Below are 23,418 nucleotides of genomic sequence, written 5' to 3'. Positions count from 1 at the left end.
AATTATACTTTAATGCACATATACATTTCAATTTATTCAAATTGTGCCATCAAAATTCCAAATATAATTTTACTAAATATTTAACATATAAAATATTATATTTTCAAATAATCAATTATCACAAAATACTTATAATTAAACACCCAAAATTAAGTTTGAAGGTGGGTCACTCACCTTGAGCACGCAATCCAACCAAGATCCTCCATAGAATCAATTCTACGACTCACATGTGCTCCTAGAATAACAATATTACACAGGGTCAAATAAATTAATATTTTATTTGGGTAACTAATAAACAAAAAAGAAAAAGAAAAAAGAAAAGGAAAGGAAATTAATAAAATAATGTAAAATAAAATAATAATGTATTAGAAAACTTTGCAGATACATAATTTTTAGACCACATATCCGTTTTGGGCGTGCCACTAGTCTATCAACTCGTACCAATGAGTACTTCACAACCATGCATGAGTCAAAGCTCAACTTTGCACGAATAAAAAGTCAACTCCAATACCCCTTGGACAGTTCAGACCTTAACTTGTTTTGCCCAGATCTTTCAAATGATAGCTCCGTTTTCAACGTGCTCCTAGTCTATGGACTCGGGTCAATGCACACTTTGCAACGATATCCTAGTCAAAGAGAAATTCCATCTGGATCAAAAAGTCAAATTTTGATCTTTCTCGGTCAATGGCAGTCAAACTGGGTCAACCTCGGTCACCGTGAAGAAAATTTCGATGTTGTTCGGGACAGGGTGTTACAGATGCTTTTTTAAACAAGCATCGGCTTTTTGTAAACTTTTTTAGAAAAGCATAGGCTATTAGGGTATATTTAGCGACACTTTTTCAAAAAAAGGTTGGTGTTTTTGATAGATTTAGCAACACTTTTATTAAAAAAAGCATTGGCTTTTCTTCACTAATAGCCGATGCTTTTAAGCTTTCCAGAGCATCGACTTTTCATTGGTCATTTTAGTTGCACCATATCAGATGATGCTTTGCGAAACTTGGTTTTTATTTTGTATGATGCATAATTGCGTCTCGTGTCACTGGGATTCTTATAATGCTTCCGTTAAGAATTTTGATGCTTATATTGGACTGCATAAACCTCTAATTTCTTCATCACCAGTGGTGTGTGAAAGCTTGTGCAATGGTGACCATTTTTTATTGGCATATCACTAGATAGTTGCGTTTGACTCTTGCCAAAAAATTTTGGTTTATTGTTTTTCTGATCATCGAAATTTGGCAACTTTCAACAATGGAGGAGGGTTTCTTCCATATACTTTTGACCACTTGACTTCATTTCCAGTCTCCTCAAAGTCAAAAATAGTTCCGGTCAACCATTCAAGAAATCATGTTTTTGACCAAATGTTGTCTTCGAATTTCTAGTGACCGACAGTCACCATTGATTTTGATTGAAGGTAAATTTTTACTCTACATCTCGTAAGCTTTGTTTTAATATATAGATTCTATATGTTTGTTGAGTTTTGACGAAGCTGGCAGTCACCATTGTTGCTATTTGAAGTTCCTAATGATAGAGGCCAACAATGGTTCAGTTACTTGAAATTGTTGAATGATGGAAAAACCTTAGGGGTAGTAAATGAAACCACCGAGTAAGCATATGGATTCCTTTTTAACATCCACATCTGGCATGTCTCTCAGAATAACTAAGCTCGAAACTATTTTCTGGAAAATTAATTTTCTATATATTTTTATACGTCTTTCTTTTCTTTTCTTTTTTTTTTTTAATTTTCTATATATATATATAAAATGGTAACTGATAATCTAATTTCTATACGTCTTTCTTTTCTTTTCTTTTTTTTTTTTTTTTTAAAATTTTTTTTTTTACCTTTTGTACGTTAGGGACGGAGAGATTTAAACATTAAACCATTGTTACATGAAATTAATAATGGTTTTGACGTACAGATAATTAACATATTGCCACTGTTATATATATGACAACACAACACCTGACTGTCTTCCTTTTTAAGACTCAGCGAGTACAAAGTCATTATTCAAACTTGACATATGGAGTTCAAACACCAACAACAAAGTCTTGTATTTTCTTATGCTAATATATGCATGCAATACCTTACAGTGCAACGTAGATGACAATGGGGCTCTTCACTTGGAAAGTACCATCATCCCACAACAATGAAGCAGATTCCAAAAATCCATCTGATTTTCCTTCTATCTTCAAAGCAAACGATAGCTTTTGCCCGAGAGATGTGAACGATAAAACACTAGGTTCAACTGTAATATTAAATCCTAATGGGCCAATCAAGTTAGCTTTATACGTTGAAGTTGGAGACCCTACATTTGTGACTGTCCTGTGGAAAACACGACTGAAAAATTCTGAAGCTGGGGTGGAAAGAGCAAAGGAAGGATAGTTCAGGTCAATAATAATTGTTTCATTATTCCCTTTGGGACACTCGATGCTAACGTTCCCTGTAATGATTTGCACTAACTTGGTATTGTAGCCTTCTCCACACAAGAATCTCACATAGTCAAGCTCCTCAATATCATATATCAACCCAGGAAATGGAGCTTTGATAGGGTTTAGCAGACCGGACCCATATGCAAATTCAGATTCAGGGTTCAAATCGGATCTCATGGGATTAGCTGCAAGGAATTTACACATAGAAATGTTAGACCATATATATATAAGCCTTTATTATATCATAAGTACCATTATTATTTAGGTAAAAAACAAGCCCTCATTAGTCATTATTATTCAGAAGTACATGATTTTGTCGCAAGTCATGAATTGTTAGTCTATGTTGACAAAAGTTTGGACTTGGCTGCCTGAAATTTTTGTGATGCATAGCAAATGAAAAATTGTCCAATTAGACTCCATAAAGTAATGAATTGTGAAAATGGAAAAGCAGCAGTGGCAGATGCATGAGACCCATTACCAGTAGTTATAAGAGAGGACTTGATAGCAGCTGGGGACCATGTGGGATGGAATGATTTGATGTATGCGGCAGTGGCCGAAGCATGTGGACAAGCCATTGATGTGCCTGAGATTATATTATAGTTCACTACCCTATCGTCTCCTTCAACGCCTGAAATTGGAGCAATTGGAGACCATGCTGCCAGAATATAAACTCCTGGGGCAGCTAAATCCGGCTACAATACCACAAAGTAAGGTCCAGAATATAGTGCCAGTTTTTTTCTTTTTTTCTTTTTTCATTTTTTTTTTTTGTGATAAAAAATATACAATATAGAGTTATGTATATATAAAAAAAGGCAGACAAAAGGGTAAGATGGATAGCAAAACCTGTACCTTGAGAATGTTACGTGATATTGGATTTGGACCCCTTGACGAAAATGAGGGTATATAAGGAGCCAGCTTATCTGTTACCTCGTTACTTCTGAATATGGATGCAGTTGCGTTTCTGAATAATTTTCCATAAAGAATAGATATTAATATTAATGCTACGGCAACCAAAATGTTTACCAATTAATGTAACAAATAAGATATGCAATATTATTTTTTTTACTTTTAATTAGGGTCATTTATTTATTTAAAAATTCACTTAAGCATATTTCATTTTTGATCAATAAAATAAAAAAATATTATTTGTTATCCTAGCTATCAGGAAGACCTATAAAACCGTATGACAATTGTTTACCAATTGATGCAACATATAATATATGTAATATTATTATTTTTTTTTTTTGGCTTGTATTGAGTGCCATTTGTCTTTTTAGAGATTCATTTTGCATATTTTATTGTTAATCAATAAAATAAAAAAGATATTATTTATCGCCATTATCTATAAAATGACAACCATTTATTATTCGACTACCATACTTTCCTCTATAGGTTTATAGTTACAAAGTCAAAAACGCTTCAAATGATGCTAATTAATTATTGCCATGTGAATCTTAAATAGTCTCACTCATGTAGTCACATCTAAACTATCTCATATATTCACCCAAAAAAAATTAAAAAAACTGATATAAACTTGACATTATTTGTCACATTAATTACTAAATAACTTGCAAAAACATTAATACTTTAATGATAATAATTATATTTTAGTATCCTCAACTTTCATGTTTTGCAATGTAGGCTCTAATTTTCTAAATTATTGATTGGTGGTAAAAAATTTTGTGATAGTTATTATAGTATCCTCAACTTTTTACAATATAGGCTCTAATTTTCAAAAATTGCAATTTAGGCATTTACATTTTGTTGCAATTTTTACCCTATTTGACTTTTGACTAATGGATTCAATACATCTTAGTATCCTTGAATGGTTAAACTTTGTTACTTTGATTAGAACCTTAAATACCAATCACTTGACCTATATGTGAGATGGTCATTAAATTGTGTTAGACAAAAGTAAAACAAAGCTCTAATTGCAACAAATTGCAAATTAAAGAGTTAAATCGCAACTTTAAAAATTGATGACCTAAATTGCAAAACTACTAAAGTTAGTGATACCAAATTGAAATTAATCCTTATTTTTTCATGCAAAAATTAAAAGTTTAATTTTTCCATCCCATATTAGAAAAAACAAAATTCTTATCTAATATGTTGTTAGATTAATACCTTGTCGAGTTCATATACGTGTTAATCTTGCTACCGTCGTCTACACTAAGGAAAGATGCAGGCAAAGGTAAAGATCCAACTACATCTCCTACGACTTGGCCTTTCATTACAAGACCAGCAGCTCCAGCTAAAAATGGTCCTCTTCCATTTGTAAGGACATCGCAGATCACAATTTTACCCTTCACCAAATTCTTGTTCAATGAGTTTGGGAAACAATACCTGCATTATAACATTATCCATTACCAATATGCATCTCTACATTAAAAAAAAAAGATAAAAGATAAAATATAGAATTAATAAAATTTCATAAAAAAGAAAAAATGATAGAAATAATAAATGAAAAATACACATCGCTGGTATTACTATAAATTTCATTCCTATATAGAAATAATATTACTTAAACACATATAAATTACAAACATATATTAATAAGAAGAAAAAGATCATATATGGACAGAGGACAAATTCAACCTAGACACAAACTTGCATGGCACGTGTATTGTAACACCCTGTCCCAAAGTACAACGGAAATTTTCCAACTTTGATCGAGATTAACCGTTGACTTTGATGGTTGACCGTTGATCGAAAAGGTCAAAAATTGACTTTTTGACTCGGATGGAATTCTAGGTTGACTGAGGTACCGTTACGAAGTACACGTTGGCACGAGTTCGTCGACTAGTAGCACATTGAAAACGGAGCTACGGTTTGAAAGATATGAGCAAAACAAGATTGGGATCCAAACTGTCCAAGGGTGCCGGAGTTGACTTTTTATTTATGGGGAAATGAGCTTTGACTCATACATGGTTGTAAAGTGCTCGTCGATACGAGTTCACAGACTAGCGGCACGCCTAATTTGGACGTACGGTTAAAAAGTTATAAGTCTGCAAAGATTTCCAATTACCGTAATATTTTATTCTATTTCAAATTATGCACAGTGCATGAACAGTGATGCCACATGTCGACATCTTAGAGGCCCACGTGGGTGAACACTGCCACCCACGGTGGCCTTAAACCAGTGTGAAAAGAGGGGGGAGGAGAGAGAAAGAGAGAGAGGAGGGAGAGAGAGAGAGAGAGAACCACCGGCCGCCGGAGTTGCAAACTTTTCCGGCCGAATCTTGCCACACGCGCCGGCCAGGCAGGAGCGCCTCTCCATTTCCGGCCAACCCCCAAAATTTTACGGTCAACCGACCGGCGATGCGCTCTGATCGGGGCTTTTTCCGGCAGCAGCGCCGCCACCTTCAAACCCAGATTTCTCCCAATTCCAGCCACCGTTTGCCTCATCGCCGATCCCATTGGAACACCCACCTCGAGTTCCAGGTTGCACCACCCACCTTATCCCACTAATTCTGACCCCCTGAATCCAAATCCGGTGTCATTTTCCTCCAATTCGCGACGGTTTGGGAAAATCAAGGCTCTAAAGGCTGAGAGCTTTCCGGTGAGATTCCGGCCACCACCGATCTGATCTTCGGGAAGTAAGACCAGATTCGTAATCCTCGTCACTCAAGCTTCGATTCGGTATATTACTCGTCAATTTTGGTTAACGTTTGTGTTAGTTTATCCATGATATTGGCTATTGCGGGTACCGGGTATTATTTATCCGAATAAGAAATTAATTTATTTGAGATGTGTAATATTGTTGTTCTAGGAGCACGTGTATGTCGTGGAATTGATCCCATGAAGGATCTTGGATTAATTGCGTGCTCCAGGTGAGTGACCCACCTTCAAAACTATTTTCGAATGATGATTTATATTTATTTGGTGATAGTTGAATATTTGGAAAATATATGTATGTGGTTGGAATTTTATAAAATTGGGTATTTATTTTATAATGTCAAATTTCGGATGTTTGGTTATATGCATACATATATATATTTTGATGCCATGATTGAATATTGGAGAAATTCAAAGAACTTATGATTTAAATTCTGGATTATTATTATTATTATTTTTCCGAGAATTTTCATGTACAATCAAGGGCTTATGAAGAGAAATTATATTTAAATATTTTTGTGAGCCTTATATATTATTTTGGAGGAAAAAATTGATTTAAAGGATTTGAAGAAAAATATTGGTATGATGGTACTGTATGTTTTAAAAAGGTAATTATGCATTTATAATGCGAGGTGGTTGATTTCATGGTTTTGAGTAAACCATATTTCCTTTCTATATTGATGATTTATGGTGAGAAATGCAAGGAATGTGGGATTGGAGATTTTTATAACTCCCATGGTAAATTTCGGAAATTTTTGGTAATAATAAAAATGAGCTATTGGTATTTATTTTATTTTAATTATTTTAGACGCACTTATGCAGTACTGGTGTTCTGTACTGTATATGAGATTGTGATTAGCGAGCAGGTTTCAGTCTCCCGTGAGTTACCTATGGACCTAAGAGCAGGCCGGTTTAGTATAGTGCACATAACCGCCCTCCTCCTAGGCTGAGATGACAGGTTTTAGCAGCGGCGCTGTCAGGACGCCGAAGCGACCGTATGCCGGTTCTCTCTTTAAACCCCGCCTGAGGGTGCTCGGGACGCTGAGTACCGTAGGGCATCACTGATATATAGTGTGGTGCGTCAGGCTATTTTCGATTTGAATTTTTTAAACTTATTATTTGGAAATACTATTCAATTAAAAATGGTTATTTTATTTAAATTTTACCGTTTATTTCAAACAAATAATTTTTATGGCATTTTTTTATACAATTTATTATTTGTTATTAAAAATTTACTTTATTCCGGATTATTTTTCTGAGTACATTGGATTTCAAAAAAAAAGAAATTGTTGCATTTTATTGGTAATTATTGAGTAAATATATTCAGATAAATTGTGGTGCTCTATAATATTATTTGCATGATTTTGTATTTTAAATGTTGATATTCCACTTATTTATTATTTAATTAATTATTTATTGGCTACCTTGATTTTGGGGAAATATAATTGCTGGGTTTTGTGAAATGTTTTAAAAGGGGAACTTTTCCAACCGAGTGAAACATGAGGGTTTTGAGAGAAAATATTATTTTCAATTAATTATTATTTATTTACTCATTTATTATTAATTATTCAAATGTGCTATAATTTTCGTTACTATAATAATCGTACAGTAGATAGGGTTACTCACTGAGATGATTAGCATCTCACGTTTTTAAATTCTGTTCCCTAAAATTCGGGCTGGTAGACGACGTCAGAATCAAGCTCGACATTTGTTGCTGTTGAGTTTCAAAGAGTTATGCTTCCTTGTATTCTATTGTATTATTGTTTCCTATTTTATGTTGTATAACTTTCACACTCATCTGTAACTTATGATGCTCTGTATATTTACTGGACCTATTGTATCAATACTGCATGAATTTCTTGTTTATTTTATCGGAGTGCTGAAAGTTGTGGATTAAATTGTAGTAATGTGGGAGGAATAAGGGGATGTTTCTAGAAGTGTATTTTCAGTGCAGGAAAATTATGATAAGTCCAACCCTTAGGGGAGGTTCTGCTGGATTTTTCATTGGAAGATCCGGTAGGGTTTCTGTCAGGACCCGTCCAAAGTTCCCCACCGGAACCCTAGACAAGCCCTGATCCCAGGGAAACCCTACCGGACCCTTCTGTGGAAGATCCGGCAGAACCTCCCCTAAGGGATGGACTTACCACAAAATTTCCTGCACTGAAAACACACTTCTATAATTGTTCCCTTATTCCTCCCACAGTACTACGAACTGGTTCCACAAATTTCAGCACTCCAAAATAAAAATACAGTAATCCAGTGCAATACAAATACTTAAGTGTCCCATACAGTATACAGAGCTTTATGAAGTACTACAAAATACAGAATACAGTAAAAGTGAAAGAAATAGTACAACTGCAGTAAAAGAAGAACAAGGTACTGCACGAACAAATACAGCGAGGAAGATCGAGTCCGCTCCGAGTGAACACCGACAACCTGGTACCTAGAGGAACGGAATTTAAGAGTGTGAGATGCTAATCATCTCAGTGAGCGACCCTACTACTCTACACTATCATACCACGGTAATAGGTATATAAATAATAATTATTTGGAAATAATAATGTCTCTCAAAACCCTTACAATTCTCTCAGTTGGAAAGGTTCCCCTTTTAAAACATTTTCACAAAACCCTTTATTCATATTTCCCGAAAACCAAGACATCAATTAAATACCAGAAGCGGTAACAATTATATTTTTAATTCTAATTCAGTTTCCAAACATTTTATTTTTAAAACACAGTTCTGAAAATCATTTGATGCACCCACTATATACCAGTGGCGCCAACAATACCCAGCGTCCCAAGGTACCGCCAGACAGGAGGTTATAGAAAGAAACCGGCATACGGTCGCGTGGCGTCCCACTGCGCCGCTGCTAACCTGGTGTCCCGGCCAAAGGGGGGTGGCCGCCCCCTCCGATGGCATCCACAGGACACCCTCATAATATCACCTGCGCGCTACTCACACCCACCTGCGCGCTAATCATATCCGTGTGCACAATATCCATATCACATATACCATATCACATAATCAGAACACCAGTACGTGCACGGTGCATCTAAAAATCATAAAATCCACAATTTAACTTATAAAACAAATTTCACATTTTTCATAAACATAGCGGGCATAATCCATCCGCTTGAACCGGGAAATTCTCCACAATTTCCTTATAATTAATACCATAAATCCCATGATTTTCAAATCCACCAACTCCCAAATCCATCAATTCAAATATCCACATTTTTTCCAAGCATAAATAATTTCTCGAAATATCATAATCAAATCCCATAATATTTTATGGGCATATTTCATAAAAATTGAAATCACCAACATAACCAAATATTTTCCTTGAAATATTTGAAAATCAAATCGTACCCAATTTACCATTAAAACCACACCAATTTCAAAATCCTCAAATCCATAAAATAATTTCACATGGCATACTTTTATAAAATGCACATTTTCTTAAATCCAATAAATTCATAAATAATTCTACAATAAATCCAATAAATATTTGGCACATAGAAATTAAATTCCAAATATTTAATTCACACATAATATATTCATCAATTAAATTCCCCAAAATTAATTTGAAGGTGGGTCACTCACCTTGTGCACGTATCTCAATCAAGATCCTCCGCAGGATCGACTCCGCTACTTGCACGTGCACCTAAAACATCCACAGTACCAAAACCACAAATATTAATATTTTATTCGGGTAATCCCCAAATGGGTACCCGAGGAGCGAACACCAAACGATAACTAAAATTTACGAATTATATACCGAATCGAAGCTCGAGTGATGCTAATCACAGATCCGGTCTTAATTTCTGATGATCGTACCCGACGGGGTCGGAATTTTATCGGGAAGCTTTTCGGGTTTCGGCTTTGCAATTCTCCCAAACCGTCGCGAATTGGTGGAAACGGAAGTCGGATTTGGGTTCAGGAGGTCGAACACTGCGGACTGGAGCTGGCCGGAATTTTCGGGGTACTCGCCGGAACAGTAATTTCCGGCGGGCCGCCATGTCACCGGCAACCGTCGCCGGAACAGTAATTTCCGACGGTGGCCGTTTGCTGTGAAATTTTGCAGATTTGTAGATCGTGAGGAGAGCAATCCAACGGGACCGACGGTGAGCAAAACGGAGGTCGGACGGCGGAGAAATCACCGTTTGAAGATTTTCAACCCCTCGCCGGAAAACGCTCCGATCCCGGCGCGTCGGTGGTCCGATGGTCGTGATTTTTGGTGGGTAGGCCGGACTTGAGGAGAGGATCAAGGCTGTCAGGCGCGTGTACTGTTTATCGGCCGGAATAGTGCCGATTCGCGGTGGCCGGCGGTGGAGGGGAAAAATCGCCGCCAAACTTCGGACGTCCGATCCGGGCGCGTCCGGCGGCCGTTCGCCGTGAAATTTGGAGGTTTTGCCGGAAATGAGGTGGGCAAGCTTTCTGTCCGGCGCGTGTACAGTAACTCGGCCGGAACAGTGACAAAATCCGGTGGCCGGCGGTGGCTCTTTCTCTCTCCTCTCTCTCTTTCTCTCTCTTCTCTCTCTTTCTCTCTCTTCCCCGAGTGTTTTAACAAATAAAACCCCTGCATGACACTGTTCATGCCACGTGGACCAATCAGAAACTGACACGTGGCGTTTCACTGTTCACCGACCCAAAAAAAATATTAAAATAATACGGTATCCGGTAAACTTCAAACGTCCATAACTTTTTAACCGGATGTCCGTTTTGAGCGTGCCGCTAGTCTGTGAACTCGTATCGACGAGCACTTCACAACCATGCATGAGTCAAAGCTCAATTCCCCATAAACAAAAAGTCAACTCCGGCACCCCTTGGACAGTTTGGACCGCAACTTGTTTCGTCCATAACTTTCAAACCGTAGCTCCGTTTTCGACGTGCTACCAGTCTACGAACTCGTGGCATCGTGCACTTCGCCACGGTGCCCTAGTCATCTCGAAATTCCCACCGAGTCAAAAAGTCAACTTTGACCCCTTCAGTCAACGGTCAACGGTCAACCTCGGTCAACGTGCACGGATTCCGGTGCGATTCGGGACGGGGTGTTACAGTTTCCCTAAGATCAGGGCTTGTCTAGGGTTCCAGTGAGGAATTTTGGACGGGTCCTGACATGCATAATGTTACAAAGTGTTGTGTTTAGGGACTTTGTAGTCCGTTCAGTAAGGTTAACTTAGTTGGTTTGACATTGGCGCCGAAATAGGGTAAAATTATTGTAAATAATTACAAAAAAAAACTTGGTAGTCCTAGATCCATGCAATTTTTGCATATTTCACCTGCTACTTTTATTATTAATAATAATAATGAATAATAATTGTAATAATAATAATAACAATAATTTTATTATATTGTTATTACTGTTATTGATAAGTGTAACACCTTAACCACAAAAAAGGCTTTGAATTCGAATTTTTGACCAAGTTTGATAAGAGTTGACCAAATGGGTTTTATGGTTGATTTTTTGTTGTGGGAGGAATTTCATGTTGACAGAGGTACCATGGAAAAGTACTCATCGACACAAATTCGTAGACTAGTAGTATGCTAACATGAGTTTGTAGATTAGTAGTAATGCTAAAATCGGAGTGAAGAATAGAAAGTTATGATCAAAACAATATGCGATCCTGTTTGATCGATGAGCCTAGAGGTGACTTTTTCTTTATATGGATTTTGACATTGACTCATGTATTATGTGACAGTGCTCGTTGATACGAGTCCGTAGATTGGTGGTACACTTAATTTGAACCTACGACTGAAAAGTTATAGGTTTGTAAAGTTTTGTTTATCTTTTCCAAAACTTTTTTCTTTTTACTATGTAGAAAAATATTTGAGGGAGTCTTTAATTTGTGATGATGGTTTAAAAGAGAATATAAAATTTTATGGATTCATAAGAGTGTATAAATTTGATCGTATTTTATCAAAATGTAAATTTTATGATATTACAAAATTTTATAGCTTTTAGATGCACCATACAGTACTGGTGTTCTGTTTATATTGTTGTTAAGCACTCAAGTTTATAGGGTTGTCCTGTGGGATGCCATGGACCTGAGCATTGGCAAGTATTATACAGTGAGCATAAGCAGCCCCCTTCTATGACCAGGATGACTGTTTATAATATTATGGCTATTTTGTTAGTGCCATGGACTCGAGAGTTGATAAGTATATATCTGCACAGTGAGCATTACCCATCCCCCTCTTTGCTCGTAGTATGGTTGTTTGTTATGGTTATGGGTTAGCGTACAATTTATAATCATGGTCGTTCCTATGAGGATAGGAAAGTATAATACAAAGCGACCACCAGTCGTCTCCCCCTTGGCTGCAGGATGGTTGTCATTACGGATTAGTGTACATATATGTGTGGCCATCCTATAAAAGCTATAGGTCCGAGGCATGGCAAGTATTGTGCACTGTGAGTATAAGCCACCCTTATGGTTGACTGTTTAGCCTTGGCAAGTTATAAGCAGCGGCATCATTGGGACGCCAAGGCGACCATTTGCAAGTTTCTCTCTTGAACCTCCCCATCATGCCGTAATTGGGACGCTAGGTACTATCTGACACTACTGGTATATAGTATGATGTATCAAATATCTTTATATATATATATATATATATGTTATATTATATTATGTTTGTATGCACCGCACTGTACAGGGGCGATAATCCGATGCGGTCCATGAAGAGCTAACCTCGTAACTATGTTGCCTATGAGTCCAGAGGATAAGATAGCCAATCCCCTATCTGTATTGTAGCAGAGTGCTAGCGAAAGTTGATATCATAGATCGGTAGCATGTTAGATAGTATCATATGTACCTCCAATACGAGTGTATATATTTCATAATATGTTATGAATTTTAAAATATTATTATTTTATCTTATATTATCTTATCTATTCATGATCTGATTTTCTAATATTATACTTAATCGCCTTTCTTGTTATTACTATTATTAACATTATTGTTGTTATTAATATTGTTATTATTATTATTATTATTATTATTATTATTGATATTATTGTTTATTATTTATTTATTATTATTATCATTATTAGCGGTTATTATTATTATTGTTATTATTATTATATTAATATTATCATCATCGTCATTAATATTGTTATTGTTTTATTATTGTTGTTGTGTTTGTTACTATTATTCATTATGATTGTTTTTATTATTTATTATTATTATTATTCTTATTATTATTTTCATTATCATTATTCTAAATATTGTTGTTAATATTTTTATTATCAATGGTATTTACCAATAAAATTATTGTCAAATATTATGGTAGATGTTATTATCAATTGTTAAGTTTATTATAATTATTATTATTTGTTATTATTGTTATTATTATTATTATTATTGTCGTTGTTGTTGTTGTTGTTGTTATTATAAATTATTATTATGATTATTATACATAAGCCTTCAGGCAAGTGTGAAAGTCTTCGGGCAAGTGTGAAAGCTTTTAGACAAGTATGTTAGCCTTTGGGCAAGTTTCGAGGCTTTCGAACAAGTATGTAGGCCTTCGGGACAAGTGTGTAAGGGTTCAAGCAAATTGGGTTATTATTGTCATTAATATTACTATTAATTTTGTTGCTTTATTACCCTCCTTCTTACATTGTGCATTGGTACGTTTGTAAAACAGTATTGAAATATTGTACGGTACAAAGTGGGTGGTTTAGGCAGACGTAATTAAATATAGGTATTTCGTGTTTTTAAATTATCTCTAATATATATACGTCCATATTTATATTTGTTATCGAAGTGCTACTATTTGTGGAATTTCTATGTAGTAAGGTAGGAGGGATAATGTGGTATTATGCAAAAGTGTGTTTTGGTGCAGGAAATTTTAGGGCATGCTCTACCCTTAGGAGAGATGCTACCGGATTTGCCATATGACGGTCTAGTAGGGTTTCTCCTGAGATCAAGACCTATCCAGGGTTTCAGAAAGGGGTCCTAAATGGGTCCTGATATAGTATGTAGGAAACCGAGTATTGTCTGGCACCACTGGTATATCGTATGCTGTATCAAGTATCTTTTTCATATATATGTGTATATATATATGTACTGTATTATGTTCTATATATCATACCGTACGAGGGCAACGATCCGATTCGATCATGAATAGCTTAGCCTCGTAACTATCTTTTTTATGAGTCCAATGTGTCGATTGGCCATTATAGGTAACAACCCCAGGCTGTATTGGTAGTAGGGTACCAGCAATAGCCAATATCATGGATCGCGTAGCATGTTATATGGTATCATATGTACTTCCAATACGAGGGTACATATTTCGTGGTATATTTATGAATTTTATGATTTTATTTTTCTTTATGTTATCTTTATTATTCATAATTTGATTTTTTAATATTACATTTTATTTGCCTTTATTGTTATTATTATTATTATTAATATTCTTGTTATTATTAATATTGTTATTATTATTTATTTATTTATTTAGTATTATTACTACTAATATTGTTGTTATTGTTATTATTATTATTATCATTATTATCGATATCATTATTGTTATTGTTATTATTATTATTATTATTACTTATTATGATTATTTTTTATTGTTATTTTCATTATTTATTATCATCATCATCATCATCATCATCATTATTATTATTTTTATTGTCACTATTTTGATTATTATTATTTATCATTGATATTACTTTTAATTATTATTGTAGTCGTTATTATTAATTATTGTAATTATTATTATTGTTTTCATTATTTATTTATTCATTATTGCTATCATTATTACTACTTGTTATAATTATTATCATTATTATTTTTATTGTTATTATCATTTATTAGTGTTATTATTATTATTATTATCATTATTTTCATACGGTAGTCTTCAGGCAATTATCACAACCTACAGGCAAGAATGGTAATTATTAGACAAGTATAATAGCCCTTGGGCAAGTGGTAGCATTTGGGTAGGTGTGATAGCCTTTGAGCAGGTATGATTATGTGATAACCCTTGGACAAGTAATAGCCTTCGGATAGGTATGGTAGCCCTCACTTAAGTATGGTTATATAGTAGCCTTCGGTTAAGTTGTACTAATACTATTATCGTCATCATTATCATTAATATAATAATTATTATTATTATTATTGCTATTATGGTTGTTGTTTTGTTACCTTTCTTTTTATTTATGCATTTGGTATACTCATAAATCCATATAAAGATGAATAATTGTACTAAATGGGTGGTGAGGACAGACACGAAATATAAAAGTATTTGTGTTTTTCTAAATTTTTCCTCCTGCCTATATACTTGTACTATTTTTTATATAGAAGTCCTGAAAATTTGTGAAATTTATTGCAGTAAAGTGGTAAGGATAAAGTGATATTATATAGAAATGTGTTTTTGTACAGGTAATTATTGGAGCATGCTCAACTTTTAGGGGAGATGAATGGTCCGATAGAGTTTCCCCTAGGATCAGGATTAATATAAGGTTCTAGGTAGGGGATGGGTCCTAACAATGAGCCTATAAGATCAACATAATCAAACAAATAATTTATGTTACATGTTTGTCTTCATTTTTCTTTTGGACGTTGTTCATCTAAGTGAGTCGGTCCCATTATTTTCTAATGAATACAGAGATTGATCACTAAAGCACAAATACCAGTTTCTTTTTGTTTTATTGTTTTTTTGTTTTTTTTTGGACAAAAAGAAAAGAAGCACATGTGTATATAAAGTATAGATAGACACACATTTAACTTGTTATTACCTGGATTGCGAGCTTGTATTTGGGGCGTCACCACCATATATTAGAGGAAATGTCTCATTCTTGAGGTCAAATGAGTTAATTGAAATTCCCTATATACAATTATTAAAAGGAAAAAAAAAAACAATAAGCAGATCAAGTATTAGTTCTATAGTTTTAACTTCACATTAATAAATAACAATAGTTTGTGCTTATTGGATAGGCTTAAAAAAGATTAAAATTAATTATTAGTGATTAATTTAATATTTTAAGATATGTATGTAATTGGATTAGATTTGAATGAATCTTGTCTAATCAAAATGGGCTGCAAAAGATAAATATAAATTTGAAATATCCCAATTAATTGGATTGGATTTAAAATTAGTTCAGTCTAATCTGATATAATCCAATCCTATATCTCAAATCGAAACGAACAGAAATGTCTTGCATAAAAAACTTTTATAACACTAAAACAACTTTATGGTCATATTATTGGGATCAAACTAATTTTTAACTAATTTTATAATTATAAGAACGCTATAACTTAGAGTAGATGTAGTTAAAAATTCTATTATCTAACCTATACTATACAATTCTTAATCAATCAAATTATACATTTTCTTTATTAGGAAACAATCAGCAAATAATTTAATTTAATATTTAAATATAATCTTAAGAAGCTATAAATATTTTGACACTAGCAAAAAAGTATATCTGTTAGCAAGTTATTATATACCTGTAACTTCAATGTTGCAAGAACTTTAAATAAAAAATTGATATTTCAAACAACGTTACATAAATATTTTAAGTTATGTTAATGTGACATACAATATACTTTATAATGTGGAGTTTAATTTTATTTATAATTAATCCAAATTGTGACAACAATTTTTGATAAATAGATGGAGACTATTTCATCATAGGATATTATTATAAAGAAGTTTTTTTGTATAAGTTTGAAGAATCATCATACCTGCTGAAACAAAAGAAAGAGAAATAAAAAAGAAAAAAAATAAAAAGAAAATTGCAAGTAAGTACCTCGTAAATGTTGTTGTTACCTAAGCGAACCTTGGTCAAGAACTTCCTGTTAATGGTGGCTGCAGCCACAGAAAGAGACCATGGGGCAAAGTTTGAGAGAGTGGACAGTTCAGGACCTCGGTTACCAGCAGAGTTTGATGTCAATATTCCTTTTATCGCGGCATGAAAAGATCCAATTGCCATTGCACTCTTGAAATAATCATTTACCGAGGTACCTCCTATAGAAGCCGTGATTATATCAACCCCATCAGAAATTGCATCATCAAATGCTGCTAAAATATCAGCGTCATCACAACCTTCATACCAACATACTTTGTAAACAGCAATACGAGCTGATGGGACCCCTCCTCTTGCAGTCCCCAAACCAAACCCTAGTTGACTTGCCATGTTAACTAGGCCTCCTGCAGCTGTAGATGCTGTGTGTGTCCCATGGCCATCCGAATCCCTTGGAGATTTTAGATCAGCTTTTTCAAAGAAGCCATCGCTTTTGTAATACTTTGCTCCGATAATTTTGCTGTTTAATTAGTTCAGCATAAAAGTACAACCTTGAGATATTTTAATTTTGAAGATATGCTTTTGAGGATTTTTTTTTTTTTTTTCTTTTCTCTACTTTACCAAGTAGACAATATTAGTGTTATAAGAGATTCGTACCAGTATTCCATAAACTATATTGTTATTCGCATCTTGGTCCCGACCTTTATTTGTTTTTTTTGACAATCATAGGTTTCAACTCATTCAAACAGAGCATCATTAGTCATTTTTGAATTTTTTTATTAAAAAACTTATTTGGCAAAATAAAAGATAAGTTGTTGCCGCTTTAATGAGTGTACAAAAACAACTTGCCCCTTATTTTGGTGTCATGTGAATGATATATGCTGAATCTATTAAGATTGTAGACCAAAATTTCAAAAGGACCACGTGCATTGTTCCAATGTGTTTGTGGGTGTGATTGCCAAAATCAAAACAACAAAAAAAAAAAAAAAAAAAAAAAGACCAAAAAAAATTGAGGACCAAAGTGTGAATTGCAATATAATATGATGACCATTGGTGTAAATATCCCTAATATTGTGTATGTTTAAAATTGACATGAATACATTGTAACTTTCTAGTTCTACAATGAAATTATAGATGTTAGTTAACATATGAAAGACGTGTACATACTTGTTGCAAGTAAAATTGGCTGAGACTTGGCAAGTGCCCTTCCATTTGTTGGGTGGTGGACTAAATCCTTTATCGTCAAAGCTTTTGGATTCCGGCCAAACTCCGGTATCGAATACTCCTATGATGATGTTACCTTCAATTGTGCTTCTTTTAACATTCTGTGGAAATCCAATGAAGTCCCATGACTTTGTTGTATGGAGCTTCATCTTTTGGCTGGGGAACATTGACACTACACTCCCCATTCCTAATTTTAAGATCACAATTTTCATTTTCATCCAAATTATACAAAATATAAATACAAAACAAATGTATAATAGCATTCATGGAAAAATCATGCTCACCCACCAGCCATTTTTTCAGCCTCTTCCTTAGTGAGCTTGGCAGCAAATCCATTGAAACTCCTTTTGTAGCTATGGAGGAGAGTTCCAGCTGGCTTAATATTATTGCTGAATGATGACACATTGGATAAGTTGATTGTCTGTTTCACAAGAACGTCCCTTCTAATCTTTTAATATGCTTTAGTCTTTTGTTACTACTTGTGATAATTATCCTTGGATATATTACAACAGCCTAAAAGTTAATGGAAATACTAATTAATGTTAGATTAATATGCTAATTAATCTAACATTATGTTTGGATTGAAGGGAAAAAAAAAAAAAAAAAGATGAAAAAGTCAAGATGATATGAAAAACAATAAAAAACTTTCATACAATAATAATATGGGCAATTTTGGAATATTAAAGAAATCGTTAAAACCTTTTTCTTCGCATCTATGACCTATCAATTTTAGGAGGAAGACAAGATTATCGGTTAAAATAAAAGAATCAATTCATTATCTTTCCTCGTTTAAAATAAAAGAATCAATCCCTTCTCTTTCCTTCATTTTTTTTTTTTCATTTTTACCTCATTTACCAGAGATTTAAATATATTATTTTCTACTCCCTCCTATTCTATCAATACAAACATAGTGTAAAATTTGCAGAGAAAGGGATGGAAGTATTATTAAAGGATTTTCGGAAGTTGTGGGGGAAAAGGGGAGAGACAAATCGAAGCAATGCAGGGTTGAATATCAATGGATTATACCAACAAAATCATGGAAAAATAAAAACACAAGCAAAAAGGGAGTAAAAATACATTTTTTTTAATTAAAATGGAAATAGGGATATAGTGAAAAACCATCAACAATTGCAACTCATATCAATGAAAACAAGCGAAAAATACAGAGAAGAGGAAGAACAAAGAGACGATCTTTGCCGTTGGAAATAATTTCCTTAGCCTGGATAATATATTCTTTTTTTTTTATTATTATTAAATTAAAACTGCCATGTGTTAATCTTTGTGGTTGGACAGTCGCACCCGCTAAGATGTTATGACTGTCACAAAGTAGTTTTTCTCCTGGAGACATTCCTTATTTTGATGATGATTAATATATTGTACGGCATGCCTCATAAAATATAATAATTAATAATTAAAGAGGGTTAAAAGTATTAATTAGTAGGCCCTACAAACTAATTTTAATTAATTATAAAATATGAATGAACCAATGATAGATGATCATGTGCCATGTAAAAGTAAGGATGCGTGCCTTCAACTCAGTGTGGAGACAAATATCATCCAAAATTAATTAGCTTCGTCCAAATGATTTTAAATTAAAATTAACAATTTAAATGATCCTGCAGCTGTAGGCACTTAAATTGTAATGCCTATTAATATGTAGGTCCGACGTTGATTGTGAAATTGCAACAGCATTACACAATGACTTTAAAGAACATTTTTTTTTTTTAAATATCTTTTTCATTTCCACTTCATTTTTATCATTTACATATATGTTACATAGTAATCTCAATTTATACAGAATTAGTTATTTGTCATTATTGATAACAATCATCATCGTATATGATAAAATTTAATTGAAATATTTAATTCTTTTTTTCATTTGAAAGCCATAAAAATAAACCTTTTAATTATAATCGTTTAAATTGTTAGTAGGTATTAGTGGTTATCATTCACCAATGATAACAAACAGTATTTTTCATTTATAAAAGGTAGACTTTTGGCCAATATATATATATATATATTTATAGTAATGCTATATTAAGTGTTTCTGCTCCGTAATGTGCATGTTTAACCATTTAACTTGTATCTTTCGAATAATAGATATTTGCTATAGCAAAATCCTATGTGTGTGTATATATATATATATCCTATAAGTGTTATTATTAATATACTTTATGGGTATAACATGCTTATAAGATTTTTTCCTCGAAATGAATTTCATCAATTCTAACAAACCCATGCAAAATAAAACAAAAATATAAAATATAAAATAAAAACCGAAAAACCAAAAAAATAAAAAGCAAACAAAATAATAATAATAATAATAATAATGTTCTGTCACCAATATTATGGGAAATTTAATCACCTGCCAATGACGTTTTGCAGCATGTTTATGTGAACGGAAGATGTGGAAACCTCTTCTTTTGGTATGTCACCCATATAAACAATATAAGCCTGCATCAAGAATTTCATAGGTGAGAAAAATTAAACCTTGCATGAGGCAAAATTCAAAAGAGATAGAATTTAAATGATGTAGATATTTGCCTCTCGGTTATCTTCAGAAGTTGATGATTGAGGAGCTGTGATGAGCAGTGCGTAAGCAAGGCCGAAGAGAAGCCAAGGAATTGCCATTGAAGGAATAGATCTCCTAGTTTTGAGTAATACAGAGAGTATACTAGTTTGACGTTTCAGAAAAATTTTGGAAGGTTATTATTTAATATACATAGATAGCAAACGACAACATAGCAAGAGCAAAATGAATAGCAGCTTGACGATTACAAGGAGACGAAAAGCACATGGCGTACGAGTACTAATAGTAAAGCTAATTTCCAAAATGTTGGACATGGCCAGCAGGTAAGGTTGATAGTCATCATACGTAACTTTTCCGAGCATGCCATGTGACCAAGGGATCCAAGCACTAGTGTCAAAAATTCATCGGTTTAATTTAAATTCACTTAGCCATATCCATACAAGTCAATTCATTTCTTGCCACAAACTAATTAAACCTGTCAATATTAACAAACAATACCAAGAAGGAAATTTCCCTCTCACCCATGTGCCTCCCAGCTAGCTCGATGGTGGCCTCTAGTCTAACTCATTGTTGTCCATTAATTTTCATTCGAATTTTCTTTCCCAAGCTTTTGAAACTTCTTTAAGAAAGTAATTACATTTCAAATTAATTAGATTTATGTTGAAGAATAGCTTGACCTTTCCTCATACAAATTTCTGAAGCAAGATTGACGGTAATAACCGTTGGTCCATTGGACTTGTTAAAAACATTTGTAAACAGAACAAAATTAAACCAAAAGGAGTCCAACTACTTGGTGTTGATTTTCAACATCTCTACTTTTGTGTATGAAAATAGTGAATGCAAAGATTCTCTTTGAACAATTTTTTTTAAGCCTTTTTTACGGTTCTTTTCGTATTTTTACGCTTTTCCACTATATTTCACTCTAACTGTGATAGAATTCTTCTGGAAGCACATGCATAGATTATTCTCAAGCAATTAAATTTAAATCAGCAAAAACAGTACTTTTTTACTTTGTCAAGAAGAAAGTGCGTCCAAAAGCTAGACAAGATCACATTTATTTGCAAATTATTGTAAACTAGATTTTCATTTATGTATCAAAGCTCGAACTCTTCAGCTTCATAGCCCAAAACGACTATATTCAATGAAAGGCGAACCGCATTCTATTTCAAATCAACATTAATTAGCATGCTTTTTGGACTGTAGGATTTCTTGATTTGGCGATCAACTTTAATTTTGTGATCTTGACTCGGAAGTAAATACATATATATATAGTCAGGATCAAATAAGATCTAACAAATATCAAATCAGACCTAAGAATTAATATGAAATCTTCTTTTCTCAACCTTTTGATCGCATAAAAGGTTGAGATTTAAATTATATTTATCAATCAATAGGTTCCGATAGGATTCACTTTACCCAGAATGTTAGGATGCATATAGAATCATTAATCGGAACCCTAGATAAGCCCCAATTTCAGGGAAAATCCTACCAGACCATCTTACAGAAAATCCAATAGTATCTCCTCTAAGGATTGAGCATGCTCCAAAAATTCCTTGCATAGACAACACACTCCAATATCATGCCACCTTATTCCTCCCACCTTACTACAAGATTTTCCACAAAATATAGCATTTCAATAACAAAGTATAAGAATATATATATTGTTAGGACTCGTCCAAGATCCCTCACCGGAACCCCAGACAAATCCTGATTCCAGGCAAAACCCTACCGAATCTTCCAATGGAAAATCTGGCAGAACCTCCCCTAAAGGTTAGACTTACCACAATTTCCCTGCACTGAAAACACACTTCTAAATGCATCACCTTATTCTTCCCACTTTACTACAAAATATTACCACAAATTTCAGCACTTCAAAAATTAACAAGGAACCAGTACACAATTAAATAAATAAACGTCCAAATAGTATGCAGAGCGTTATCCACTACAATTGAATATGAAATTTAATACAATATAAGATAAAAGGAAATAACACAAGATAGAAAGGAAAGGAAAAGCCTCTTGGACTTTCGACAACGAACCAAGACGTCGAGCTCACCCCCGGACGATCAACGTCAACTAACCTGGGCCTAAGGAAACGGAATTTAAAAATGTGAGATGCTAATCACTCAGTGAGTAACCCAATCTACTAAACAGGAAAATAAATAATAATAATATTAACTTGATTAATCAATAATAAATAAGTAATTAATTATTAAGTATCTAAAAATAATATTTTCTCTCAAAACCCTTACGATTCACTCAGTTAGAAAAGTTCCCTTTTTAAAACATTTTCGCAAAACCCAACATTTTATGCCCAAAAAATCTAGAAAATATTTAATTAATAATTTGCAAATAAAAGATAATAAATTAATAATCCAAAAATTTTGGTGAGAAAATAATTATAAGAAATAAGACTAATGACAAATATTAAATTGGAAATAAAATATTGTAAACAATTAATACGAAAACACAATAAAATTTACATTAACAAAAATGATCCAAGAAATATTTAAATAAATAAAATAAAACCAAATAATTAATAATAGAACTCAATTTAAAATGCCAAAACAACTTAATTTATAAAACACTATTAGAAAAACATTTTAATTTAAATAAAATTTTAAAAGATTGTATAATTAAAATCATGTCGTGAAAACCATTTGATGCACCCACTTTATACCAGTGGCGCCAACGGTACCTAGCGTCCCAAGCACCGCCAGACAGGAGGTTAAAGAGAGAAACTGGCATATGGTCGCATGGTGTCCCACCGCACCGCTCCAAACAGCCGTCCCGGCCATGGAGGGGGGCCTATCCTCATTCGATAGCACCCACAGGACAACCCCATAATCACCTGTACGCTACTTACAT

At 33.6% G+C, this 23,418-nt stretch overlaps 1 protein-coding gene across 1 annotated transcript; it reads right to left on the bottom strand.

Annotated features, from left to right (window-relative positions):
• Positions 1-1,862: 1,862 nt before the first annotated feature.
• Positions 1,863-20,919, bottom strand: LOC107433190 (cucumisin-like). The gene is made up of 10 exons (XM_060815725.1): positions 20,565-20,919; positions 20,386-20,474; positions 18,309-18,409; positions 17,964-18,207; positions 16,803-17,316; positions 15,789-15,877; positions 4,552-4,770; positions 3,277-3,388; positions 2,906-3,119; positions 1,863-2,612 (listed from the first exon to the last, which is right to left on the bottom strand). Exons 1-10 carry the CDS (start codon positions 20,649-20,651, stop codon positions 2,083-2,085), a joined length of 2,199 nt encoding a protein of 732 aa, XP_060671708.1. The 5' UTR covers positions 20,652-20,919; the 3' UTR covers positions 1,863-2,082.
• Positions 20,920-23,418: the final 2,499 nt, after the last annotated feature.

The sequence above is a fragment of the Ziziphus jujuba genome, chromosome 3 (assembly GCF_031755915.1).
Source record: "Ziziphus jujuba cultivar Dongzao chromosome 3, ASM3175591v1".
NCBI classification, from domain to species: domain Eukaryota; kingdom Viridiplantae; phylum Streptophyta; class Magnoliopsida; order Rosales; family Rhamnaceae; genus Ziziphus; species Ziziphus jujuba.
Note: the sequence above shows the minus strand (reverse complement) of the source record. Positions and strands in the feature narration are given on the sequence as shown.

Bases quoted from the DNA above. Each gene is read 5' to 3' on its own strand.
- LOC107433190 (XM_060815725.1), bottom strand. From the start codon at position 20,651: ATGGCAATTCCTTGGCTTCTCTTCGGCCTTGCTTACGCACTGCTCATC. The intron at 20,475-20,564 runs GCAAATATCTAC...TTCTTGATGCAG, and splicing joins CTTCTGAAGATAACCGAGAG to GCTTATATTGTTTATATGGG. The intron at 18,410-20,385 runs GTGATTAAATTT...GTCATCATTCAG, and splicing joins CTGCAAAACGTCATTGGCAG to CAATAATATTAAGCCAGCTG.